Here is a 27,840-nt window from a genome sequence, read left to right on the forward strand (position 1 = left end):
TACTCTTACCATCTCCAATAACACGAAGAGCACCAAGCCGAACTAAGTCTTTGGCGCCCCATATACTTCTCCACACATAACTTGGATTGTTCCCAAGTTCAGACAAAAGAAAGTCAGAATTAGGAAAATACCTTGCTTTGTATACACGGCCAGCAAGGGAATTAGGCTTACAAAGCAACCGCCAACCTTGTTTGGCGAGCATGGCAAGGTTAAAGTCATGGAGGTGTCTAAACCCCATTCCACCATCCTCTTTGGGAGTTGCTAAGCGGTCCCACGACATCCAGATAATACCTCTCCCTGTACTAGAACTTGTTCGCCACCAGAAACTAGCCATCAGTTTTTCTATTTCATCACAAGTACCCAATGGAAGGAGGAAAACACTCATAGCATATGTGGGCAACGATTGGACAACTGTTTTAAGCAAAATTTCTTTCCCAGCACGAGAAAGAAACTTGCCATCCCAGCTATTAATCCGAGCTATGACTTTGTTTTTAATAAAGCCAAGCACTGCATTTTTGTTGCGCCCTATGATGTTTGGAAGCCCCAGATAGAGACTACCTTCATGAGCTTCAGCCATACAAAGAGTAGCACATATCAGATTACGCATTGTGGTATTGGTATTGGGGCTGAAGAAGATAGAAGACTTTGTGTAGTTGACTTTCTGACCAGATGCGTTTTCGAAGAGCTGCAAGAGAGTGGATATACTATCAGCTGCACCTTGTGTGGCTTGGCAAAACAAGTAGCTGTCATCCGCAAAAAACATATGTGTTATAGATGGCGCCCGTTGAGCAACACGACAACCTTGAATAAGTCTATTTGCTTCAAATTTTTGGATGAGAGCTGAGAGACCTTCAGCACAGATGATAAACAAATAGGTAGATAGTGGATCTCCCTGACGAATTCCTCTGGATGGAGTGATAGATTCAATTGCATGCCCATTGTGAACAACTTTGTAGTGAACTGTAGATACACAACCCATAATGAGATCAATCCATTTACCAGCAAAGCCCATTCGAGTCATAATCGCTTTTAGAAATCTCCACTCTACTCGATCGTAGGCTTTACTCATGTCGAGTTTGAGTGCCATGAAGCCTTTTTTGCCTTTCCTTTTCCGTTTTAAATAATGCATGACCTCAAAAGCTACCATGACGTTGTCTGAGATGAGGCGGCCAGGAATAAAAGCACTTTGTGTTTCTGAAATAATACTATCAATCAAATCCCTCATACGATTCGCCAAAACCTTCGATATGACCTTGTAAAGGACATTACATAGGGCTATTGGTCTGAGATCACTCATAACAGTAAAATTTTTCTTCTTTGGAATCAAAACTAGATTGGTGGCATTAAGATTATCAGGCATGACTTCAGTATCAAAATACTCCTTAACTGTTTTGATAACATCGGTTCCAATAATGTCCCAGTGATGTTGGAACAACCCAGGTCCCATACCATCAGGCCCGGGTGCCTTGTCAGGGTGCATGGAGAATACAGCCAGCTTAACCTCTTCATCTTGTATTGGTTGCAAAAGAGCTTCATTGTGCAAGGCCGTGACAACAACTTTCACATTATCAATAATCGAAGGAGAAAATGAGTCTGTGGACTGATATAACTCCTCAAAATATTGCCTTATAAGAGTCTCAAGACCGGTGTTCCAACTTTGCCAAGTCCCATTGCTATCTTGAAGTTGCTGAACATTATTTGATCTCTTACGAGCGCTAGCAGTGGCATGAAAGTATTTATTGTTTTTATCCCCCGAGTGCAGCCAATATTGCTTTGAACGCTGTTTCCAGTAGAGTTCTTGTTGTGCTAAGATCTCAAAGTAATTATTTTTTTCCACCGCAAAATTCTCAACATCAAAATCATTACCCGAATTTTTGAATTCAGCAATCAGCTTCTTGCTTTTGGACAAACGGGCTTTGAAATTCCCTGTCAGCTTGCGTCCCCAGTCAGCTAGATGAGTGCTACATATCTCAAGCTTCTTCACTAAGCTTTCATTCGAATTTGATCCCCATACATTAGCTACAATCTGCTTGCAAAATGGTTCTCTATTCCAAGCATTTTCATATCGAAAGGGAGTGTAATAGGCAGTGCCAGTAGACAATTCAGGGAGTAAATAAATGGGAGAGTGATCAGAGGATGAGAAATCGAGATTAGTGAGTGATACCTCATTGTACACGTCCAGCCAGCTTTGAGTGACCATGGCTCTGTCGAGTCTGATTTCAACCGCCTGAGGAGAGCCTCGACTTCGTTCCCATGTATATGGATAGCCTTTGAGATCAATATCAATAAGGTGACAGTCACGAACAGCCTCTTGGAAACCAGAAATTAATGAAGATGGATATGGCCGACCCCCTTTCTTGTCTTCATGACTCAGAATGTTATTGAAGTCACCGATAATACACCAAGGAAGATTAGATTCATTGCTCATATCACGAAGCAAATTCCACGTTCGGTATCTGAAGGTGCGATTTGGCTCTCCGTAAAGCCCTGTTAGCCTCCACGGATTCATACCAGGAAGATGAACAGCCATGTCGATATGGTTGTGTGAGTACTTGAGCAGATGGGCTTCAGAAGAAACATGCCATAACATAGCTATACCACCTTTTCTACCAATGACATCAATTGAAAAGCACCCTTCAAAGCCCAATTTATTTTTAACTTTCTCAACAACATCTTTAGTACATAAAGTTTCACTAAGGAAAACAAATTTGGGTTTCTTTTGGACACAAATGTCAAATAGGAATTGTTGGGCCCGTGGGTTCCCAAGCCCACGGCAATTCCAACTAATTGTACTCATAATGTTGGGTGGGCCTGGAATCCAAGACCCACCTTTTGCAAGTTTTTTGAATTGTTCACTTCTGCAGAAGTATTTTGGTTTTTCTCCACATCATCTTCAGTTATTGCTGTTGAGAGAGTCACGGCCCCACTTGAAGCAATCAGCTCCATTCTTTTCCTTTTTAAGTCAGCTATCTCAATTAAATTCTCATTTGAAAAGCTGGCAGAATTTTCATTGACCAAAATAACATGGTCATTATGAGAATGATTTTGGTTCCCATAATTTTGTGAATCCGAAATCATGGGATCATGATTGACATATGATTGCTGCTGATTTTTAGGAATCGCATTGATCTCAGGGATTATCGTGGCAGTTGGCGGTGTGGCTTCATGGTGCATCTCACGGTTGTCCTCCTTGCCGGTGCGCAGCCATGGAGAGGCGGTTAGGAAGCTTTGCCTTTTCAGAGGAGCCTTCATCTCTGGGGCGTAAGGCTTGACAATCGATCGACGGGGAGTATCATAAACTTTGTGACAAAACTTCTCAGCATGTCCCATGATTCCACAAATGAAACAGAAAGTGGGAACTCGTTCATACTTGAAATATGCATAAAACCAGTCGCCATTTCGTCTACGAAACTTCATCCGCCTCTTGAGTGGTTCAGCAACGTTAATCTTGACTCTCACACGAAGATAATCACGCCAGACTCCATTAAAATTGTTAGGATCAGAAGTTACGAGAGTACCGATGTAACGAGCTGCTTCACGAATAGCCCAATCTGTTTTGAATCCAGATTTCAATTCATGGATTTGCACCCACATATCCAAAGAATTCAGTGCTACCATTCTTGGATTTTCATCTTGTTTCAGCCTTTCAATTATAAGTTGCTTTCTATCATATGTCCATGGACTGCCATCGATCACTCGTTGGATATCTATCTCATGGTAGAATTGGAATAAAAACCTGTTTTGGTCTAGAATTTTTATTGTAATCCCTTTACCAGGTTTCCATAAATCTGCCATGATGTTTTGAAAGATCTTAAAATCTGAGACCTTCCCAGACAGTAATCGGCCTACAAGGCACCACCTGTAGTCGAAATCAGCTTCTTCCTCTCCTATGCAGTCATCGTCGAATAGAGCCTCGTGTTCTTCTTCATCTTCTAAACAAATATCAGCCCATCTTTTGGTAACTTGTTCCTCATTGCTTGATGAAGCCATTGGCGCAATAAGAGACAGATAACACAATAGCAGAACACAATACTAACAGATCAGACAAACACACTCTCAAGTCTCTACTCTTGCTTTTCAAACTTATTTTTTAATGTACAAGGTTTTGATTTTAATAATTAAACAACAATTATTTGTTTTCAATTTCTTTGGGACCAGAATTGTCTGACTCATTCTACTTGTTTTGCTTTTTGGGAGAGGTGAGAGTAGTTGGATAGCGTCCCTAGTCATTCATTAATTTGCTATAGGAGACTAATAAGAACATCTATGTATTGTAATCATTTAAAAGATTATATATAGAACAAAAAATTTGTAAATGAATGGAAGAAACATAGACTTTCAATATTGACACAAATAATGTTAGTTCAAGAAAAATGAACTCTAGTTCAACTTATTATGACAAGTAGTTTTTGATTCTACTTTCTTTTTTAATAAGTGTAGTCCAAAGTCTAATAAATGGGGAAATCCAAAGGAAAATATATGCTTAATAATAATACTTTCTCAATTACAAGATGTAAATTCCAATGACTGAATATTGGAATCATGACCAAAATGGTCATATTATGATAATTGCTCTCATATATGTCGTAGGGAAAGGTTCAAAATCAAATTAAGCCAACACCCACAAATGATTTATATATTAATTAAAAGAAGAAGAATGAATCAACCATTTGACTATTATGAGACTATATATTTCAGTGCAAATTACATAGTAAAAATAAAAAAATAAAATAAAAATTGGTTCTTTGGGTCATCTATAGCTTCAAACTTAAGAAAAAACTATATAATACCAACAGGGTTCGACGGGACGCAGGTCTTCTTGTAGACCAAAAAGAAAGAAAAAAAGAATTGTTGAAAATACTAAGTGGACCATGACCAAGTCACACCCTCTCTTTCTATAGAAATACCCAAACAAACAGCTAGTTAATCCATGTATATAACAAGCTGATCATTCCTATTCTATTAAGAGTCCTTAATTTAATTAATCTATATATCACCCCAACTCACCATCACATAATTATATATGGAGGAGCACAATAAGAATATTGTTTCGTTGGTCCTCCATGGATGCAAGTTAGCCAAAGAAGTGGAATTGAATCTCGGCGATCATCAGCGGAACGAGCTAGCGAATCACTGCGACGAGATTGCAATGATCTTCAGCCAAGCCAAGGAGTGGCTGCGCCGAGGTACTACTACTACTACTACTACTACAAGTGATGATCAAGATCATTACAATAATAACATGTTGGTCACGCAACAAAATAGTACTAGTATTGGCCATAGTAGTGGGAGCTTATTATTACAAGAATTGCTAATTAGGCCTTCTTCTACTACTACTAGTATTCATCATGATAACAATAAGAGCATGTCTGATATTGTTATGAGGGGTTTTGCTCATCCTCAACATGAAAATAGGAATAATATTTCCAATAATATGGGTAGAAATGTGGAAATTCTTGGCTCATCATCATCATCAGCAATCTACTCACAAAGACCGCGAAAAAGGTAACTTAATAATTTATATACATTAAGAATATTTGCTAAAGACACTATATATTTTTATTGGGATAATTTAGTTTTGAATCTTATATATTTTAATATAAAATAAAAATACATAAAATTATAAGAATGCTCATATATGTTGGTGATATCATATGGTCATTTTTGTTTAATTTATACATTTAATATATATAATCATATATAATATTTCGTAGTATCTCTCTCACTCTAATTGATTAATTTGTTATACTCACGCAGCTTTTTAATTATATTTTATAGCTATTAGCTAGTTTTGGTTCACAATGATCTTCCTCAATATTAAATTTTACATATATGTATCCTGTGAATGCCATGGTTGTTGCCTTGTTGGGAATAATTAAATATAAAAATATAGTATAGTAGTAGATTATTTTGTTATATTTTATTTGAATTTGCTTTGAAAATTATTATTTATATCATATGCTATAACACAAGTCGTAAGGAAAATGTTTGGAAAGCGTAAAGTAATTACGAGTATCTTTCTTGGAAAAGTATAACAACAAACTAACCATTAAAGTTTGTTGGTTTAAGTATCTATCATTTGAATTTTGATCTCACCTATATGCATTACAATACATTACCAAAATTGCAGAAAGGATGATAAGGAAATTCGCATAGTGAAGATGGCTGCACCTCAAATTGGAAATACTGAAATCCCACCGGAAGATAACTACACTTGGCGAAAATATGGCCAAAAGGAGATCATGGGCTCAAAGTATCCTAGGTACTTTTTTTTTTTTTTTTGAGTATTTACATAAATAACTAGTTTAGATAAATATAGTAAGAAAATTTATAAAAGAAAATATAATATTTAAAATAAAAACTTAACATATATATAGGATATGCTACTTTAAATTACTATAAAAATATTAAAATTCTCTTCATATTTTTTTTTTTTAAAAAAAATCAATAAATGAAACTACAATGATTGTCAGAATTGTCACCGGTGCTGGAAAAGGCATCGGAGTTGATTCCAGCGATGGAAATATCATCGAAATTGGTATTGCCATCAGAAAAATACCAAGAAATTGGATTCTTCATCAAGAAATTAGTTTCTTAGTAATTTTTTCAGCAATAATGCCGATTCCAACAACTTTTCCGGAGTTTGCTGTAAGTGCTAGAAAAGTTACCGAAGTAGCTGCCGGTGTCGTAAAAGTCACCGGAGTTGCTGTCGCCGCCAGAAAAGTCATCGGAACTGGCATTATCGGCGGAAACTAAGAAAGTGGTTTCTTTTCTTCATCAAGATACTGTATTCTTCATCAAAACTAGTTTCTTGGTGATTTTTCGGCGACAATGCCAATTCTGACGACTTTTCCAGAGTTTACTGTCGGTGCTGGAAAAGTCACCGGAGTAGCTGCCGGTGTCGTAAAAATTGCTGGAGTTGCTGTCGGCCACAAAAAAAGTCATCAAAATTGGCATTGTCGCCGGAAGCTAAGAAAGTGGTTTCTTCATCAAGAAACCAGTTTCTTGGTTTTTTTCGGCGAAAATACCAATTCCGACGAATTTTTCAGTGTTGGCAGAAACTCGACGACTTTTTTGGCACTGACAACTACTTCGACTTTTTTGGCACCGACAGCAAACTCCAGCGATTTTCTAGCATCAGTAACGAATAAAACTACCTAAACAAATAAAAACATTAAATATGGGCTTTGAAAACTTAATTTACATATATATGACATATAAAATACCATAAAAATACCTAAAAATAAAAAAAATGTCATATAAATTGGTCAAACTTAAAAGTACCATATTTAAGTAAACAACTTATAAAATCCCATAGTGAGTGTAATTTTCTCATATTTTTTTGGGCTTTTTACAGCACATACTGAAATTTATGATTTTTTTTTCTTTTTTACTGTAGGGTGGATTTTTTTTTAAAAAATACTGTGTAAGTTTCATATACTGTGTACTGTGTTAAGTTTTCACTTTTACGATTATTTTTTAGTTGTTTTACTGTTGTTTTTAACTGTTCTGTTTTGTTGTTTTACGGTTATTTTAGATTGTTTTGTAGAAAGATAGTATTTTCGCAAAAAATTCTGTGTGACGGTAAAATTGTAAACTTTTGCCTAAAATCTAGTATATTGCCACACGAATTTTTTTTCTTCAAAAAATACTGTGCTTTTATAAAACAACAGTAGTACACAAGACGGTACAACTAAAAACAACAGCGGAACAACTAAAAAAATAACCGTAGAACAACAGTGAAAACTGAACACAGTACACAGTATAAAACTTACATAATATTTTAGAAAAAAATTTCGCCCCACAATAAGAAAATAAAAAAAAATTAAAAATTTCAGTATGCAGGGTAAATAAATATTTTTTTTATAAAAAAACCAAACTAAACTATATATAATAGGCTTTAAATATAGTTATATATATATATATGTTTTTATACTCAATTTTGACACATATAATATATATTAATTATAGGTATGTACGTGGTTTTATCTATATAAAATTGTGGCATAAATAATTAAAATTTTGAGTTTGTTAGTGAAATAAATTTAATTATTTTGTAGCGATATGAGTACTTAATTAATGTTGGTAAAATTATAATTTTCATCCCATTTTATCAATATAATATAGATTTTATTTTGAATTAATTATTAAAAAAAAATTTGAAAATAATTAATATTACATATTTTTGTCCAAACTCAATAATTTAAAATACAAACCTTATATATATATATGATCTGTTTAAGATTTTAAGAAAATTGAAGAAAAATTATAATTTTAAATATTTAATACCTATATTACTAAAAATTTTCATTAAATTTATGTTGTTAACAAATTTAAATTTTTTAATATTTAAGACACAATTTACCTTTATAGAAATAAAGAATGTATGTGGTTTTTCAGCTGATAAGTCTCCACAAAATTTATGTTTGTTCATTAATAAATGAAATATTACAGGAGGATAGTTGTTGCTCGTTTCATTTAAATTAGTCTTATAAGTTTACTTGAAAGATTCGACGACTTAGTGTGAAATATACCAAATCTCGATTCTTCTTGACACACATGTTTGACTGGAAAATGAGCTATATCTTTGAGTCTTTTCTACGAGCTTATGGCATTGACTTGAGACAAAATTCCATTGCACACGTATATACTTCAACGTACACACAAATTGATGTTGTTCATATTAAATTACTATGAAGTTGTTAAAATGTTATATTATATTTGATAAGAGTTGTTTTTTCTTAGATAACATAATCATTCTAATAATATACAAACACAAAAACAAATACCACACACTAGTAGTCTTGGCCCTTAATAACTAACAAATTAAAGGTACTATTGAGAAATGCTAAAAGCCACATAGTAGATCCTAATAATTTCATATAATAAATTTTGTAGAATATTGTTAACTATTTTCAATGAGTCATCTCATAATAGTATTATAAAGGCATGATTGGTATCTAATAATAATTTTCATTTTTTTTTTTTATAATATCTTTTAATTTAGAATTCATCTTTTGTTGGATCTCCTTTCTTCGTGTTTATAATTTAGTCCTCATTGTTTATAAAGCTGTTTCTTTGTAATTAAGTACTTTGTGGTGCGTGAAGCATTTTTCATTCAATTTTAATGTAATAATAATGTCTTTACTATATACATATAAATATAGGAGTTACTATAGGTGTACTCACCAGAAGTTGTACCAATGTCCAGCAAAGAAGCAAGTGCAGAGAATGGACGATGATCCTTTGATGTTCGAGGTGATGTACCGGGGTAGCCACACGTGTCACATGTCAGCCACAGCTCCCACCTCTATCTTACCACTTGTGCCAATGTCACAAACCCAAAGCATTCTAATAAAAAATAATAATGATCAACAATTGCAACCACTTATAACATCAATTAATACTACTACTACTACTACTGCCAGTACTACTAGTACTTTTCCAGAAGTTCCTCTAGGAAGATCATGGCTTTCTATGGAATGCTCAGGAGGAGGAGGAAGTAGCAGCAGTGGCGGTGGTAGTGGTAGTATAGTTCATGATCATTTTCATCCGGTATTAGATTTGGCTGACGTAATGTTTGGCAGCAGTAGTAGTAATAGTATGGACTTTTTGTTCCCTACTACTTCAATCGAGGAAGATCATAACAATAAGCTCCTACAACCTGATGACTCTGAGAACCACAAAAATTAATGCCAACTACCTAATTAATTAATTAATTATAATTTCATAATTTTAATTATTCTAGCTAACTGATTTCATCAATTAGTGGTTTGATATTTTTATATTTTTTTAATTCTTCTATCTCTTCCCTAATATCCTTAATTTAACCCCATGTAATAAAAATAAAGTGTTTTATGAAAGACATTATAATGGAAGAGCAAATATTTAAACAATTTAATTTGGATACATAATTATTTATTTATTTATTTTTTTTATATAGGGGAACATCATACTATTCTCTTCTCTAATATAATGGTGATTATTCACCACCTTATTAGATTAATGTGGTTTATTATTGTCTGGTGAGTGATGAAAATGTTGTTTCTATTTTATTAGTGTATCATTTCGCTTTGGCAAGGACATCTTTGTCTCTCTCTCTCTCTCTCTTTCTTTCGGTGTTTGTTCTAGGGACTCACCAAATTTTTATTGTCCCTTTGTTATGTGATCTAATCTTTTTTGATTGAGCAGTATTACATGATTGGTCGTGTTATTATTTTCCTAATTTATGATTGAAATAATAGGATTGTTATGTTCTAATTTTTATTGGAAGATCATTGGTTGATAGTCATTAGTAGGTGGACTCTCTCAGACTTTCATTTAGTTTGGAAGCCTAGTATATTTTACACTCTTTTGATGCTTATTCACGGGTATTGTTGGATTCTTAGTTGAGGTTGTTGTTAAAGTTTTTTTTCTTCATATTATTGTAAATAGCTTGCTAAGCCTATTTTTTCATGATTGTGTATGTTGTAGTTATTTGAAACTACTTCTAAATTTTTAAAAAATTCTAAATAATTTACAATGTCAAAAATAAAATTTAAAGACATGTCTATATGAAAAAAATAGTCACAAGTGAAACAAGATCTTTGAACTTTATCTTCAAAATGTAACCTATTTCGAATTTTTTCAAAATTTACAAATCTTCTTAAATAATTACAACGTATATGGTATGATTTGTTTATTTTCACAACTTTCCATTTTTTTTTAAAAAAAATATACCACATGTTCCCTTTATATGTATGTATATAGTGGATACATCAATAATATTTGGTTTGATAACTTAGGCGGGTCAGTCCAATATTAATGAGAAATGTTAAAAAATATTTGTCTAATTATTTGTCAAATTTTTAAAGTGTTCCCTCTATACAGGGATACATCAATAATACTTAGATAGGGTTAGACCAATATTATTGGTAGCAAGCAAAAAACTTTCACAATCAATAGTCTTATTGTAACCCATTTTACCAGTCTTTTTCTCTCTGGAACTCTCTGGTAAGTATGCGAACCCTCGTTTCTCCTGGTCGAACTCTGGTCCCTACTATGGGGATTTTGGTCCACCCATACTGTTCATGTGGTGGTTTTTCTTCTCATTTACTGTCTATTCGGTGTCTTATAGCCATAAATGTGGGTATTAATTTCTCTGTGTCTTTTGTTGTTTCTCTTTCCAATCCTACTTGTTTTACTTGGAGCATTTATTGCTCCTGGTGCCATATTTTCCCTCTCATCTTCTCTCTTAGTCATTTCTCATTATGGTTTTTGCATCTTAGCATTAAAAACCATCTTTTCATCTTCTCTTTGGCCATTGGAAACCGTAAGATGGAGGCGGAGGAGGATCATCAAGATTTTTTCATCATGAGGGCTACTCCGGCTATTGCTAGGGTTATGATCATGGATCTTTCAAGAGGCATCTCTAGAGGGTACTGGTTTTATCTATATAAGGTACGATCCAGGTATAATTCTCCATCTCTGTTTCTCCCTTGTTTCCTTCTTTTCTTTCTCTTGCTGTCTTTGTTGCTGTTGTGTACCATGGATGATTTTTTCAGTAATGTGTCCAGTGCTCTTGTCTTACCTCCTGATGAAAATATTGTCTTCACCTACCATGCTAATCCATCTAGTGATACCCCAGCCCCTATTAGCTTGCTACTTAAACTTCATACTGTTCGACCCTTTAATCGACCTTCTCTTATGAAAACCCTATATGGAATTTGGTCATCGCAATGTAGATTTCCTGTTTGTGTGTCTGAACATGCCGATGGCTTGTTTATGGTTACTTTTGGGTGTGAAGGGGACAAGAGTAGAGTTCTTGAGGGCCAGCCTTGGCATTTTGCACAAAGCATTACTGTCTTTGCTGCTCCTGACACCTCCTTTCCTACAACCCCTGATACCTTACACTATGTTCCTTTTCTGGTGCAAGTGTATGGTATTCCTTTTATGTGTAAATCGTATGAACTTGCTAGATTTATTGCCTCTAAAGTTGGTGATCTTATCGAAGTTGATAAGGATACTGTGAGAGAAGGTACTGGGCCTTATCTTAGGCTTAGAATCCTTTTAGATGTTAATTTGCCAATTTGTAGGGGTATGAATATTAGGTTTATTCGCATGGGGAGGGAGTTTATTAAGTGGTTTAGATTTCAAATATGAGCGTTTACCTGATTTCTGCTTTTACTGTGGTCGTCTTGATCACACTAAAAGGTATTGCCATGCGTTTTTACAAAAATGTGATGATACTTTGACTGAGCCTCCTTGTCCATATAATATTCTCTTGAGGGGAAAAGAAAAAGCTGCTGATAAGGGTATTCCTTTTCAGTACCCTCACCCACCTGCTATGACTCTTTTGGATGTTCCCCCTGTCAATCTCAATATTTCTGCTAGTGGCTCTTTGGGTTCTACTATTCGGTTTCCTTCATTTCTTAACTTTAATACTACCTCTGCTTTTCCATTCACTCACCCTCAGCAGTCTATTGAGATCATGATCCCAACTCTTGTGAATCCTAATCTGCGTGAGATGATCCCACCCTTCAATAGGTCTGGTCTTGGTTTGTCCTTGAGTAATTCTGCTTTTACTCCTTATTCCACTGATTCTGTGATTGTTACTGCCACTGTTCCTATGGTTAGCTCTGAGCCTTTGGTGGAGGGTTCTGTTTCTCAGGATCCTATTTCAGTTTCTCATGATGGGAGTTGTACTCTTAACTCTCATTCTATGGGGATGGAATTTGGTCTCAATGTGAACCAACCTGATTTCTCTGTTCGTGGTAAGGGTTTGTGATTTCCCTGCCAAGATTTCTTTGTGTGCTGAAAAATTGGCTCTTTGGGGGAAGGAGATTACGGGAACTTTGAACCATCGGATTAAATGTTACAAGTCTGAGTTGAAAATTCTGCATCCTCGTCGGGATAGTGATTCGGTCCAACAATACTTTGAAACAAAAAAGAAGCTTTACGAAGCTCTTGATAAGCGGGAAAGCTATTGGAAACAACAAGCAAAACAACACTGGTTAAAAGAGGGTGATTCGAATAGTAGCTATTTCCATAAAGCTGCTACAACTAGAAAAAGGAACAATCAGATTATCCAATTGCGTAATGAGGCGGATCAGTGGTGTTCTTGGGACTCGGGTCTTCCAGAGGTGGTCTTTCATTATTTTCAAGAGATCTTTCAGACCTCAGGCGCATCATGTAGTGAAGTTGTTGACTGTGTGGAACCGATTGTACCAGACTATGTTAATTTAGAGTTATTTAGCCAATTACAGATGAGGAGGTGAAGAAAGCGTTATTTCAAATGCACCCCGACAAGAGTCTAGGCCTTGACGAAATGACCTTAGCATTTTATCAAAAGTGTTGGAACATTGTGGGTGGTGATGCTATTAACTGTGTTCGTAAGTTCTTTGTGAGTGGAAGCTTCGAGAATGGTTGTGGTGAGGCTAATATTATTTTGATCCCGAAGAAGAAGAATGCGGAAAGGATGTCTGATCTCTGACCTATATAGCCTTGTGTAGTGTGGTGTATAAAATTATTACCAAGGTCATGGTGAATAGAATGAAGCCTTTCATGGAAACTATCATCTCGGCTAATCAAAGCGCCTGCATTCTGGGTCATTTAATTTCTGACAATATTTCGGTCTCCTTTGAAATATTGCACTATCTGAAAAGGAAAAGAAAAGGCAAAGAAGGCTACATGGCTCTTAAGTTGGATATGAGTAAAGCGTATGACCGTGTGGAGTGGAGTTTTTAGGATGCTATGCTTAGGAAACTGGGCTTTGCAAGCTATTGGGTTCAAATGATTCTTAGTTGTGTGTCATCGGCTAGTTACAATGTCATCCATGGTACCCACGAGATCGGTCCTATTGTTAAAACTAGAGGTATTCGCCACGGAGATCCTCTGTCACCATACTTATTTATTCTGTGTGCTGAAGGCCTCATGGCCCTCCTTCGTAAGTATGAAAATCGAGGTTGGTTGCAAAGTTGCAAAGTGGCTAATGGGGCTCCCCGCATCTCACACATGTTTTTTGCAGATGATAGTTACTTGTATTGCAAGGCTACCGATGAGGAAGCACTCCGAATCAAAGAGGTACTTCAAAAGTTTGAATTGGCGTCCGGTCAGAAAGTGAATTTCGCCAACTCATCAGTTTTCTTTAGTGCCAATTCTGGCGAGGACATTGAAGACAACCTTGCGGCGTTGTTAGGCATGAATATAGCTCTGGAGGGTAGCTTATACCTGGGTCTCCCAAGTTCCATGGGGCTTAATAAGACTGCGGCGTTGGGTTATCTGAAAGAAAAATTAAGAAAGCGTCTTCAAGCTTGGGGTACAAAGTTTCTCTCTCGGGCGGGCAAGGAGATCCTAATAAAAACTGTGGCACAAGCTCTTCCAAGTTTATGCCATGAGTGTGTTTTTGTTACCTACTGAGATTACAAGAGATATGGAGAGTATGATGGCTAAGTATTGGTGGCAATCCTCAAATAACTCATCTTCAGGTATTCATTGGATATCTTGGAAACGACTTTGTGGTCATAAGGATAAGGGAGGAATGGGATTTAGGAATTCGCGAGATTTTAATCTTGCTTTGTTGGGTAAGCAAGGGTGGCGACCTTTGATTAATCCTGACTCTCTTGTAGCACGTGTGTTTAAAGCTAGATACTTCCCCCATGGCTCGTTCTTAAATGCTACTATTGGTTCGAATCCAAGCTTTGTGTGGAGAAGTATTTTGGAAGCTCAATTCTTAGTGAAAAGGGGTTCTCGATGGGTTGTGGGAGATGGTACAAATATATCCATTTTAGGTGAGCCATGGCTTCCGGATGATGAAAATCCTATGATAATTTCTACTCATCGAAGTCTCACTCATGCTAAAGTGTGCAATCTGTTAAAAGTTGATGGTTCTGGTTGGGAAGAAGAGATCCTTGATAATTTGTTGCTGCCACGTGATAGAGAGTTGGTGCGATCCGTTGCTGTTCACTCAAGGCCTTCGAATGATGCTCTCTGTTGTAGTTTGGAGCTGTCGGGTTTGTACACTGTTAAGAGTGCTTACAAGCTATTGGAGCAGCTCAATGGAGAGTTTGATCTTGATGTCTCGGCTAAGGACATATTTTGGAGGAAATAATGGCAATTAAAAATTCCTCCAAAGATGAAAAACCTGTTGTGGCGGGCTGCGAAGAATTGTCTCCCAACTTTAGTGCAGTTGCAGTCGAAAAGGGTGAATGTGAGTGTCATTTTTCCGGTCTGCCAGTTAAACGCAGAAACCATTGTCCACTCTTTGTTGTCTTGTCCTCTTGATGCGGCGGTTTGGGATCGACTGGGCATAGGTACGACATTAATATAGCATGCTAGAAACCACTTTTCTTGGCTGGTGTATGGAACAATTCCTGGTGTTGGACAAGGATAATGCCGACCTTTGGTGGCGCTGTGGAAAGCATTGTAGCATCTGCAACAAACTACCTTAGTCAATGGCGTGTTGCTCAGAATTCTAATAATGAGTAGTCATTCACTGGATACATTCCAGGGGATGGAGCTGAGCAATGGATTGCTCCAAATATTAATAGCATTAAGGTCAATGTTGATGCGGCTGTGTTTACCGAAACCTCTAATTATATATGGTGTTGGGTTTGTGGCTAGAGACTCTAGTGGTTTATTGGTGGAAGGCGGCACTAAACGGTTTAATGGCTCGGTGTCTCCTGTTGTGGCCGAAGCTATTGGAGTTCAGGAGGCCTTGAGTTGGATTAAAGACCATGCGTGGCTTCACGTGACATTAGAAACGGACTGCCTCTCAGTGGTTCAAGCTATTCGAAGCACTACAGTAGTTATGCTTTCTATGTTTGGCAAAGTTATAAATGATTGTAAAACCTTGTTATGTACTTTGCGTAATGTTTTTTTCTATTTTGTGAAACGATCAGCAACTGTAGTGGCTCACTCCTTTGCGAGAGCTTCTATATCCTACCCTGATCGCCTCTTCAACTTGAACACTGTTCCGGTTATTTTGTTACCTAGTTTGGTAACCGAGTTACTCGTTTAATAAAACGATATGACTTTCATTTCAACACAAAAAAACATATATATATATATATATATAATATACATGAAAATATATTTCCACATTTAGCAGTTCACATATATAATACAAACATTACAATTGACAATTTTATTCTAATTAAATATGTTTCACTACAAAATTAAGGATTTCGTTTACCCTAATTAAATACAAATGTAGTGAAAATTAAAGTACATCCATATATTATATTAAGTAGCAGTACTAGCTAAGTAGCAAACACAGCTAGTACACTCTTTAATTAATTAATCTCTCTTCTTCCTCTTGAATCTTCACAATGATCCTAGGAGACAAAACTCATTATTATCATCAAACTCAAAATCACAGCTTCTAAATTCAATAGACGTGTCTACAAACTCATCCATGTCCAAACTATGAGAATTAGTTCCACTAGTACTACAATTAGTAGTATTAATAGTACGGTCTCCAAATGAGAACATTATAGAAACAATATCATGATCATCATTGTTACTAGCAGAGACCCCTAAACTCGAAGACAACAAACCCATCGAAGGATCTGACAACTCAAGATCCTTAAGCTCTGACGGCCACAGATTGATAATCTCATGATCACTATTATTATGATGATGATGATGATGATCCAAGGAAAGTTTGTTATGATGATCATCTGATAAACTAGATGTGTCATTAGTAGTAATACTACTACTAATAATTGGCTTGACTTCTTCAAGAATGGTAGTACTAGTGATCACATTCATGAGATTATTATCAAGGTCTGAATCTTTGATTATCATTTGAGGGGGTTTAAGAATGTTTTTGCATGTGTGTTCACCGATGTATGTAGTTTGATACAGTTTAGGATTGTCTTGTATTTGTTGGACTTGTCTTGTGGCTCGGCAACCTTGATCATACTTGCGTGTGCACCTAAAGTAAGCCCTGCATGTGTTCACACCATTCACTAAAATTAATTTGTAAGCTAATTAATTATATAAACACCAAAAGTAAACCACATTTTTCTTAATGATATATATCATTAATTACACACAAATAAAGTTTATTATGTTACAGTGTGTGATAATTATGATTAATTCTATTCCTTTTCCCATTATGTTTTCTTGATCAATAATGGGTTTCTTTTCAGTATCCCTTTGTTTTTTTTTTCCAAAAGATGGGGCCTGCCATTTTATCTTTATATTACTTGGTTTTTCTAAATTCCATTTTGCTTCTACATAACGTCAAAAATGATATCTTAGAATTATATGGTAACATGATTATGCAATACTATTCTTTTCTTACATATACATATATATACATATTTCCATCTCCACACGTCTAAATAAAGCATTGCTATTGGACACCAATAGTGATTAGCACCTCTAAACATTTCGTCTTATAATTGACTAGCGATACTTCCTCAAAGTTATTACATTAAACTTTATATGGTCTAATAATTAGTTAAATCAATAGCAATACTAATACATAAAAAGATTAGCACCGGTACTTTTAGCATTTCTCCTAAATAATACATATAGAGTAGTCTACTCTAGTGGTCCTAAAATGAAAATCTTAAAACAATACATATGTATCCTATCCTATAAATATATACCTAAATAAAAGTATAAAATTAATTAAGATATAGAGATATAATTAACCTTGGGTATTCAGCATTAAGGATCTCCTTTTGGCCATACTTTCTCCAAGCCTGGCCATCTTCTAGTGTTGATACAGTGGTGGTCCATGATTGAGAGTTCTTCCTGCTACCACATATATAAAAATAAAAATAAGACTGTATATATAGATAGTGTCATATATATCTCAGTTCCCAATAATACAAAACAATAAAAATTAAAAGTAACACACATGTCTCTTTTTATATACCCATGTGTGATTTCATTCATATCTCCCAACCCAAGTGGGGTTTCTTATTATCATATATGTTTTTATTTTTATCCATGAAATGACCACAAAAACAAAAGGACTAGCTAGTACTGACTCATATAATGAACGATCCACATTTACACACATAGGGCTTTTTAATTCATCAATTATAATATTATTGAGATACAAAAAGAAAAAAAAAATTAAAAAACTATATCATCATCATCATCATCATCATATTAATTAACAATATTAAAATAATAATTAATTTACAATAATACATATATGTATATATGTATATACCTTCTTTTATAACAGCCTCTGCGATCTTTGATACCATGTGATGATCTCTTTATTTTACTCTCAGCACCATAATCATCAGAGCTGGGATCATCACAATGTGAGGCCTGGTCATGAGGGTTGACCTGAGAAGTCTGATCTGAAGAATTACTATGAATAATATTATTAATAGTATTATCATTATTGTAGCCAGTCACCACAGAAAGAGTCTGGCTAAAAGAATTTAAAATCTTTGAAGCAAGTTCTTCAGCAGATGATGATGATGATGAGACTGACCCAAAACCAATATTTTCTTCAACAAGAGGCTTATTATGATCATGAAGCATAAGCTGAAGCTTAGTTGCCATCTCCTTGCCTTGAATCAGCTCCTTAATCAATCTCTTAGACAAATTTTGAGGTAGAATACAAGTACCCATTTGGCCACTAACTACTATGTACTCTCTCTCACGAATAATAAACAAAGTTTTGTTGTATATATATATATATATAAGATCAACTATCACTCAATCTGTCATTTTACCTTTTTTGTGAGTTTTTATTGAGTGGGGGGATATTTTTTTTTTTTTTTTTTTGTGTTTTAAGTTTTTGGGTGTGAGTGAAAATGTTTTGAAGGTGGGATTTGATTATATATGGTGGTTGATGGGAGAATAGTGCTTTAGAAAATGATAGGGTAAAGGAGGAAAGAGAGAAGCAATTATGTGGAGAGAAGGAAGATGGAAGGAAGGAGAGTACTGTGAGTGACATAATTTTTTAAATGCTTCCAAAGGAAAATTCCACTTAATTACATTTATGCTTACAATGTTTTGATGACGTTTTTGTGATGATGTCAGAGTACACAATTTTTCTATTGGTAATAAATCTAAATCCAAATTCATTCAACTCTTTTGCTAGCAAAATATGGAGGGTTTTTGTTTGTGGATGTGAAGTGAACCCCACATTGGGTATATTTATTTTTATTCAATCTAATGGCTTGTGCATATCCACTTCTCTACCCAGTTCTACTACCTATTCCCCATCTCACTCACCACTTTAATTATTGCATATAAAAAAGACAAATGCTAAAAGTATCACTCTAATATAATTTAATATAATAATTTTTAGCTAATTACAATATGACACGTGTTGTAATTTCAGCGGAAATAACCTTGAGGATTCAATCATAAAATCTGCAATGAACTCACAACTTTGACAGTAAAATGAACATAAACCAATTAATCTCCACAATGAATCAAATCTGAAATCAAACAAAGAACAACACACGATTTTATCCTGGTTCCGGTCCTAGAGATCAATCTGATCCCTGGCCATACTCCAGCTGAGAAACATCACCAATCTTCATTAATATGTGAATAAGAGAGCAACAGGACAATTACAATAACCAGAGCAATCACAACTCAGATGATACTCGACTCACACCAGAGAAAACAGTCACAGTTTTCTCTCTAACACCCGAGTACACCCCTTGTTCTTGACCCTATTCAAGAACAGAACTCTCAGCTTAGAACCCTAAGCAATTCCCTCTAATCTTCTCTCTTATTCTCTCTCTGTCTTCCTTATATTCTCTATGTTCTAGAAGTGAAAAGACTAGACTTATATATAGTCCTAACTCAAACAAGGATAGCACCAACTAACTAACTAACATAACCGAAAGTTAGTTGAGTTAGTTGGTTCAAAAGAGTTGGATAATAAGTTGGTTTAGAGGATCAATTTCCACAAATTTCCACCTTGATTCTCTAAAGCAATTTATCAGAGTCTTTTCACTGAAGCCTTGATGATGTGATATCTCGAAATGTTCAGCAAGAACCAATGTTCAGCAAACTGAGACAATGCATCGGTTGCGAATGTAAGAACCTTTGTTCCCATGTCAGCAGGGTTGTCACTTGTGTGCACCTTTTCCAATTCCAGAACCCTGTCCTCAATCTTCTCTCGAATCCAATACAATCTAATGTCAATGTGCTTGCTTTTCTCATGGTATACAGGATTCTTGCACAAGTGAATAGATGACAGACTATCCGAATAGACTGTCCCTTTGTCTTTGAGCAGTAGCAGCTCTTGCAGTATTCCTTGTAACCATATAGCTTCCTTGAAAGCTTCGGTGGTGGCCATGAATTCTGATTCAGTAGTTGATAGTGCCACCACTGGTTGTTGTTGTGATTTCCAACATATGCAGCTTTTGTTGACCATGAATACATAGGCAGTGGTGCTCCTTCTATTGTCCCTATTTGATGCATAATCAGCATCAACATAGCCTTCTAACCTCACATCAGATGTATCTTTGTGATAGATCAGACCATACTTGATTGTCCCTTTCAAGTATCTAATCAGCCACTTTACAGCATTCCAATGCTCTAATCCAGGGTTTGCCATAAACCTACTCAAAACACTTAGAGCATGTGCTATATCAGGTCTAGTACTGACCATGATATACATTAGACATCCAACAGCCATAGCATATGGTACACCTCTCATATTTTTCCTTTCAGTTTCAGTTTTAGGGCAATACTCATTAGACAACTTGAAGTGCCACCTGCAAAGTGGAGCTAGGTGGCCTTAGATGAATCTAAGTTAAACTTCTTGATCACCTTCTCAATGTAGCTTCTCTGAGTTAGCACCATCTTTCCTTCTTGCTTATTCCTCATGACCTCAATCCCCAAAATTTTCTTGACTGCTCCCAAGTCCTTCATTTCAAATTCAGAGTTGAGTTTGTTCTTAATGACTTGTATTTCAACCTTGTCTTTGCTGATGATCATCATATCATCAACATATAGTAGTAGGTACACAACCTTAGGTGTTCCTAGTTCCTTGTAGTAAAGACAAGAGTCAAATTTTGACCTTGAAAAACCAATACTCTGAACAAACTGGTTAAACCTTTGATTCCATTGTCTAGGTGACTGTTTCAACCCATACAATGACCTTTTAAGCAGGAAAACCAGATCAATTTTGCCATTTTCCACCTGAAAACCAGGTGGTTGCTCCATGAATATCTCTTCATCCAGAAAACCATTTAAGAAGGCAGTTTTGACATCCAACTGCTCAACTTCCAAGTCATTGTGTGCAGCAATGGCTAACATCATTCTAATGGTCTTGTACTTCACAACAGGTGAGAAGATATCTGTGTAATCAACTCCCTCAACCTGTGTGAATCCCTTAGCTACCAATCTAGCTTTATATCTAGGTGGTTCACCCTCTGACATTCCTTCTTTCTCTTTGAACAACCATCTGCAGGAGACAACTTTCTTGTCTTTTGGTCTTGGCACCAGAATCCAAGTTCTATTCTTCTTCAAGGAATGCATCTCTTCTCCCATTGCAGCAAGCCATTTCTTCTTTGATTTGCATGCAATTGCTTCTTCATAGGTAGTTGGTTCAGGTTCACTCTCAGATTGTATCACAGCCAGGGCATAGGCTATCAAATCAGCTTCAGCATACCTACTAGGAGGTCTAATATCTCTTCTTGACCTGTCTCTAGCCAATTGATAGTTGGTCAAATCTGGTTGATCATCTTGACTGGTTTCCACCTCAGCTCTATCTATACCAGCCTCAGTTGTGTCTGCACCCTGTGTTTCCACCTCAAGAGATGTCCTTGCTTCTGGTGTGTGGGGTAAATCAATGGAGACTTCAATCTTGTCAGTGTTGGTCTCCAACTCAGCAAGGTCATCCCTGTGAGTACATGCAACATCAGAACCTTTGCCTTCCTTGGCTATCAAGTGCATGAAATCATGCTCATTAAAGACTACATCCCTAGATATGATAATCTTAGGTTTTCCATTTTCAACATGACATAGTCTATATCCTTTAACACCCTTAGGATATCCAAGAAAGAAACACTTAATTGCCCTAGGTTCCAATTTGTCAAGTTTCTGGTGTGCATATGCAGTGCAGCCAAATATTTTCAAGTGATTCAGTTTAGGTGCAGTGCCATGCAATTTTTCATATGGGGTTTTTAAATCAATCACTCTACTGGGACTCCTATTAATCAAATAACATGCAGTGATCAAAGCCTCTCCCCAATAGATTTTACCTAAACCAGAACTAATCAACAAGCACCTAACCTTGTTCAACAAGGTTCTATTCATCCTCTCAGCAACACCATTTTGCTGAGGGGTGTGCTGCGGATTCTATGCCTAACAATTCCAAATTCAGAACATAACAAGCCAAATTCAGTATTAATGAACTCTAAACCATTATCTGTCCTAAGCACTTTCAATTTCCTTTCATACTGATTTTCCACTTCAATTTTCCATTCTCTGAATTTCTCAAGACATTCATTTTTGGTTTTAAGTAAATAAACCCATACATGCCTACTGAAATCATCTACAATGGACAAGAAATAGTGTTTACCTGAGTGAGTTCCAACCTTGTGAGAACCCCACAAATCAGCATGAACATATTCTAGTGGTCTTTTAGAACAATGGTGGCCAGCCATGAATTTCAATATGTGATGCTTTCCCAACACACATGCTTCACAGAAGGGTAGTGAGTTCGGTTTGAAATTGCCTAAGAGCCCTTGCTTGGTCAGTTCTTTGATCCCTTGCTCACTCATGTGACCCATCCTTTTATGCCACAGTTCCATCTCAGTTTCTTGGTGTTGCACAACACTAGCTTCACAAGCCATTACTGTATCTCCTTGCAGAATGTACAAACCATTCTTCTTTTCACCTTTCATGATAGTAAGAGACCCCTTTGCAATTCTCATATGACCATTGTTAGACTTGTAACTGAAGCCTTCATCCTCAAGAGTACCAAGTGATATCAAGTTCCTTCTAAGTTCTGGTATATGCCTTACTTCATGTAGCATTCGAATAGTACCATCAAAGTGCCTAATAGCAACCTTTCCAATGCCAATTACCCTACAAGAATTGTCATTTCCCATTAGTACAGTACCACAATTTACTTTCCTATAGTCAATAAAATTTTCAAGAATAGGGCACATATGGTATGTGCATCCAGAATCAAGAATCCATTCATTTGTGATTCTTTGATCTGAGACCATATACAAGTCACCATCAGATGAGCAACGATCTGATTCTTCAACATTAGAAGCTGAATCATGCTTCTTTTCTCTGTCTTCTTTGAGTTTGTTCTTGAACTCAATGCAAAACCTCTTGATGTGACCTACTTTCCCACAGAAATAACATTTTCTGTCCTTATGGTATTTTCCTCTTGATTTTGATCTTGATTGGGATCTATGGTTGCCTTTGAAATGATCCTTTCTGTAGTGATCTCTACCCCTATTGTTGTCTCTTCCTCTGGCCAAGTAAGCTTCATCTTTGACATTGTCTTTCTCCTTGGACATTTCTTGTTCTTTGGACTTCAAGGCTCCAAGAACATCATCAAGGGTGAGAGTATCTCTTCCATACTTGATCACAGCCTTTAATTCTTGGTATGCAGGTGGCAAAGATCTGAGAAGAATGACAGCTTGGCTTTCTTCATCAACAGTGTGCTTCAAGTTAGCCAACCCTATAATGATTTGGTTAAATACATCAAGGTTATCATCTAAAGACAAATGAGAAGACATTTTAAAACCATATAAAGATTCTAACAAATTAATCTTGTTAGTTAGAGAGGGTTTCATGTAAATCTCTTCAAGCTTGCTCCATAGTTCTCGAGCTGTCTTCATATTCTGAACCTTTCTTCTCACTGTATTGGACAAGTACATTATGATAGTGTAATATGCCGATTCCTCCATATCTTCAAGTTCTTCCTTCTGCAACTTGTCAGTGAGTTCTTCCTTGGGTTTCAATGCCTTGGCCACTTTTTGATGAACGAGAATTCCCTTCAAACTTTCCCTCCATAGGCCAAAGTCCCCTGTCCCATTGAACTTCTCAAGTTCAAATCTTGCTGATCCTGTCATAACTGGTTGCAGATGAGTCTTGATTGAATCTTGATTCTTGAATTCCTCAAATGGATCTTGAACCTAAGCTCTAATTTTGTTGTAATTTCAGCGGAAATAACCTTGAGGATTCAATCATAAAATCTGCAATGAACTCACAACTTTGACAGTAAAATGAACATAAACCAATTAATCTCCACAATGAATCAAATCTGAAATCAAACAAAGAACAACACACGATTTTATCCTGGTTCCGGTCCTAGAGATCAATCTGATCCCTGGCCATACTCCAGCTGAGAAACATCACCAATCTTCATTAATATGTGAATAAGAGAGCAACAGTACAATTACAATAACCAGAGCAATCACAGCTCAGATGATACTCGACTCACACCAGAGAAAACAGTCACAGTTTTCTCTCTAACACCCGAGTACACCCCTTGTTCTTGACCCTCTTCAAGAACAGAACTCTCAGCTTAGAACCCTAAGCAATTCCCTCTAATCTTCTCTCTTATTCTCTCTCTGTCTTCCTTATATTCTCTATGTTCTAGAAGTGAAAAGACTAGACTTATATATAGTCCTAACTCAAACAAGGATAGCACCAACTAACTAACTAACATAACCGAAAGTTAGTTGAGTTAGTTGGTTCAAAAGAGTTGGATAATAAATTGGTTTAGAGGATCAATTTCCACAACACGTTTAGAAAATACTATCTAATAGCAACATATATTTTTATATATAAGTAATAACATAGATTAGCTCCATAAAAAAAAGAGAGAGAGAGAGAGAGAGAGAGATTAGCTAGGTCTGGAGTAATCACCACTCTCACTTTTTGCAAGTATTAGAATTTATATGATTGAGTGTATATTAAAAGAACATGTTTTATTCATTTATGTGTTCATCACTTTACTTAGTAATTAATATACTAAAATGACATCCATCAAGTTTGCTTATTAGATAAATTAAAAAGTCATTAGAATGTTACACTTACTGATATAATTTTTTATTTTTCACTCTTGTTTTTCCAAGCTATACTTAATAATAAATCTTATTAACAAACTTTTATTGAGAATATATATCACAAAATAAATTGGAAAAATGTACAATAATGATAATAACAGAATAACAATAAAATAGTTCTAAACATGTGGATTCTTGCAGGTTTTTGCATTCTATTATTACTATTATTATTATTATTAATTATACATGATATATAATTAGTTTTTAAGTTTGTTTTTTTATAAAAGAATTTTGAAGTGTTAATTAACCAGGTAAATAATATATATATATATGTATAATATTGAGGAGCAGAATCGGAACGGTAGAACCTTCTAGTATGTATGTTTTAAGAAAATAACAATTTATTAATTTTTAATGGATAGCATTAAGTATTTAAAGGTGTACTTTGTCAAAAGATTGAGACATGGATATGGCAAATAATCAAACAATTAATTAAATGATATTAGAGCTATTTCTAGAATATATTGACCAAACTATTACCAGACCAGTTGCCGAAGAATTTAAAAGATATCGAAGCCAAATATTTAAATTAAACTCACACAATATCCTTATAATTTTCTTTTTCCCATTTTTCAATTGATGCATGCTACTTATGGGTGTTTGTAGTGCGGGTAATGTGGTTTGTAATATTTTTTTTCAAACCAAAATATTTATGTAGTTTTTATAATTTTTTAAACTCTTATTATATACTGCAAGATCTTAAAACTGTAAAAACTACAATACGAAAAATAGTGTATAATTTAAACAGTTTATACTATCATCAATATCAAATATTAGAATAAAAATTTGAAAAATCAAACTATAAAGTTTTAATAATACAAAAAAAAATAAAAAAGTTTTAACATCATAATATATATACTAATCATCAATTTATTATATTATTGAATTTTCTCTAAAAAAAAATATAATATATACATATTATATATATTTATTTTTATGAAAAAAAAATAAAAATTAGTAACTTTATAATATATAGTGAAGTGCAGTTTGAATCATAATTGTTAAATTCAAAATTGTAAACCGTATCGTAAGGTGTGGTTTGAAAAAAATACACACCGCAATCATTATAGTGATTTAATGAACACCTTTATTATTTATAGATATATTCACTATTTGATGCCATGACCACACAAAATTAAAATTAGAAAAGAAGGAAGAAACAAAAGAGATACATATCCTTATCCTTGTTAAACCATACATGCACAAATTAAACACAATTATATATATATCAAAAAAAATATATAAAAATAAAACTCAAATTTCCCTTTGTTTTATTATATAGTTGAAAAAACATAAAATAAATAGAAATTATTTATTTATTTATTTCTTTTCTAACAAAATAATATTAATAATCTTTTGATCACACGATAATTTTTTTATAATTGAATACTCCTTTTTCTTTTCTTTTTTTTAATAAAAAGTCTAACACTATGTTTGGTAGGACAAGAGTGAGAAGTGAAGGGATGAAGAAGAGAGAAAGAGGTGTGAAAAGATAACAAATCTTTTTGTTCGATAAGAGATTGAAAGAGAGAAAGAAGGTGAGATGATAGTAAATTCACTCAAATCTCTAATTTAGAATCCCTCCAATTATGGAAAGACTGGAACTCTATTTTATTAATTAGTAATTAGGGGTGTTTATTGGATCACATCCAATAGATTTAGACCCAACTGATCCAATTCAATTATTTATTGGATATTAAATTTTGTCATCCAATCTAATCCAATTGAATTGAGTTATCTGATACGATCTGATCCAATGGATGTATTGAATTGAATCGATTCAACCATTGGATGCATTGACTGATTTTTTACTGGATTGGATTGGATTATTGATCCAATCCATTTTAGCTACCATTTAATTTAATTTTATTAAAAAGAAAAATATATATGAAAAAATATAATTTAAAACTTAATAATCTAACATATATAATAAACATTAGTTTAGTCCAATCTAATTCTCATAATCTCATAATAAAACTGTTAAAAAATAAAATTTATTCAATATGTATTGACAATTTTATTAGCGTTTAGGAATATGAGAATTAATATTTTAAATATAAAGTTTTTTTCTTTAATCTCATGTGTTAAATGTATATTAAATTAATTAATATATATTTCTATATAAAATATATTAAATATGTAAAATTATAAATATATTTTAAAAATATATAAATATAATTGGATGACTATTGGATGATAATTAGATCGGTTTGGTCGGTTATCCATTGGATCGGATGTCCGAACCAACAACCGATCTGATCCGATTGGATTTTTAAAATTTACATCTGATCCGATCTAATTATGTTTGGATATCCGATTGCATTTGATCGATTAGGATTGAATCGGTCAGTTGTAATTAGATTGGATGAATTTCTGTCCACCCTAAATAATTATCTATCTTTCATTAATTACTCCATCTTTTCTACCAATATAAAAGGGTATTCCGAATAAATGAAGTATAATAGCTACAAAGCTAAATTATATCTCAAAACTCTTAAAATGACCCTTTTAATAGATGAACTATAATACTTCATTAAAATTTTAACTTATGAATAGTACATCTCCACATTTAGCTAAGGTTTACCTCTTAGCTAAACATTTATTATTATTTTCTTCTTTTTCTTTCACATCCTCTATATCTATAAATACATAAAATAAATTATAAATGAATAAAATATATTAAAAAATATAATACTTAAATTATATAAAGAGAAAATAGAGTAACTAATAATATATGGTGTTATGTAAAAGTGTGAGCTAAAATAGATAAAATAGAATTTTGTTAATGTATTTTAAAAAAAGAGTAGAGAAACTATTGGGA

General features: G+C 34.5%; 4 protein-coding genes across 5 annotated transcripts; 2 read left to right on the forward strand and 2 right to left on the reverse strand.

Annotated features, from left to right (window-relative positions):
* Positions 1-4,643: 4,643 nt before the first annotated feature.
* On the forward strand, positions 4,644-10,364 carry LOC115707214 (WRKY transcription factor 55). The gene is made up of 3 exons (XM_030635098.2): positions 4,644-5,505; positions 6,131-6,262; positions 9,168-10,364. Exons 1-3 carry the CDS (start codon positions 5,024-5,026, stop codon positions 9,691-9,693), a joined length of 1,140 nt encoding a protein of 379 aa, XP_030490958.2. The 5' UTR covers positions 4,644-5,023; the 3' UTR covers positions 9,694-10,364.
* A 4,046-nt stretch (positions 10,365-14,410) lies between these two features.
* Positions 14,411-15,088, forward strand: LOC133029949 (uncharacterized mitochondrial protein AtMg00310-like). Its single transcript, XM_061101962.1, has one exon. It carries the CDS (start codon positions 14,411-14,413, stop codon positions 15,086-15,088), a length of 678 nt encoding a protein of 225 aa, XP_060957945.1.
* Positions 15,089-16,097: 1,009 nt separating this feature from the next.
* LOC115707511 (WRKY DNA-binding transcription factor 70) lies at positions 16,098-18,926 on the reverse strand. 2 transcript variants are annotated; one of them, XM_030635507.2, is made up of 3 exons: positions 18,173-18,926; positions 17,644-17,745; positions 16,098-16,927 (listed from the first exon to the last, which is right to left on the reverse strand). In XM_030635507.2, exons 1-3 carry the CDS (start codon positions 18,583-18,585, stop codon positions 16,303-16,305), a joined length of 1,140 nt encoding a protein of 379 aa, XP_030491367.2. In that variant the 5' UTR covers positions 18,586-18,926; the 3' UTR covers positions 16,098-16,302. The 2 variants fall into 2 exon arrangements, with proteins under 2 accessions (XP_030491367.2, XP_030491366.2); XM_030635506.2 differs by having other exon boundaries at positions 17,644-17,748; positions 18,173-18,769.
* A 531-nt stretch (positions 18,927-19,457) lies between these two features.
* Positions 19,458-20,617, reverse strand: LOC133029950 (secreted RxLR effector protein 161-like). The gene is made up of 3 exons (XM_061101965.1): positions 20,021-20,617; positions 19,584-19,643; positions 19,458-19,502 (listed from the first exon to the last, which is right to left on the reverse strand). The coding sequence occupies exons 1-3, from the start codon at positions 20,615-20,617 to the stop codon at positions 19,458-19,460; spliced, it is 702 nt and encodes a 233-aa protein (XP_060957948.1).
* Between the last annotated feature and the right edge of the window lie 7,223 nt (positions 20,618-27,840).

The sequence above is a fragment of the Cannabis sativa genome, chromosome 1 (assembly GCF_029168945.1).
Source record: "Cannabis sativa cultivar Pink pepper isolate KNU-18-1 chromosome 1, ASM2916894v1, whole genome shotgun sequence".
NCBI classification, from domain to species: domain Eukaryota; kingdom Viridiplantae; phylum Streptophyta; class Magnoliopsida; order Rosales; family Cannabaceae; genus Cannabis; species Cannabis sativa.

Coding starts and splice junctions, on each gene's coding strand:
- LOC115707214 (XM_030635098.2), top strand. CDS start 5,024: ATGGAGGAGCACAATAAGAATATTGTTTCGTTGGTCCTCCATGGATGC. Junction 5,506..6,130: donor TCACAAAGACCGCGAAAAAG/GTAACTTAATAA, acceptor CCAAAATTGCAG/AAAGGATGATAAGGAAATTC. Junction 6,263..9,167: donor ATGGGCTCAAAGTATCCTAG/GTACTTTTTTTT, acceptor ATATAAATATAG/GAGTTACTATAGGTGTACTC.
- LOC133029949 (XM_061101962.1), top strand. CDS start 14,411: ATGGAGAGTATGATGGCTAAGTATTGGTGGCAATCCTCAAATAACTCA.
- LOC115707511 (XM_030635506.2), bottom strand. CDS start 18,585: ATGGGTACTTGTATTCTACCTCAAAATTTGTCTAAGAGATTGATTAAG. Junction 17,749..18,172: donor AGAGGCTGTTATAAAAGAAG/GTATATACATAT, acceptor TATATGTGGTAG/CAGGAAGAACTCTCAATCAT. Junction 16,928..17,643: donor CTTAATGCTGAATACCCAAG/GTTAATTATATC, acceptor GAACACATGCAG/GGCTTACTTTAGGTGCACAC.
- LOC133029950 (XM_061101965.1), bottom strand. CDS start 20,617: ATGGCTGTTGGATGTCTAATGTATATCATGGTCAGTACTAGACCTGAT. Junction 19,644..20,020: donor CTGCTGACATGGGAACAAAG/GTTCTTACATTC, acceptor GTTCTTGAATAG/GGTCAAGAACAAGGGGTGTA. Junction 19,503..19,583: donor CTGTGACTGTTTTCTCTGGT/GTGAGTCGAGTA, acceptor ATATTAATGAAG/ATTGGTGATGTTTCTCAGCT.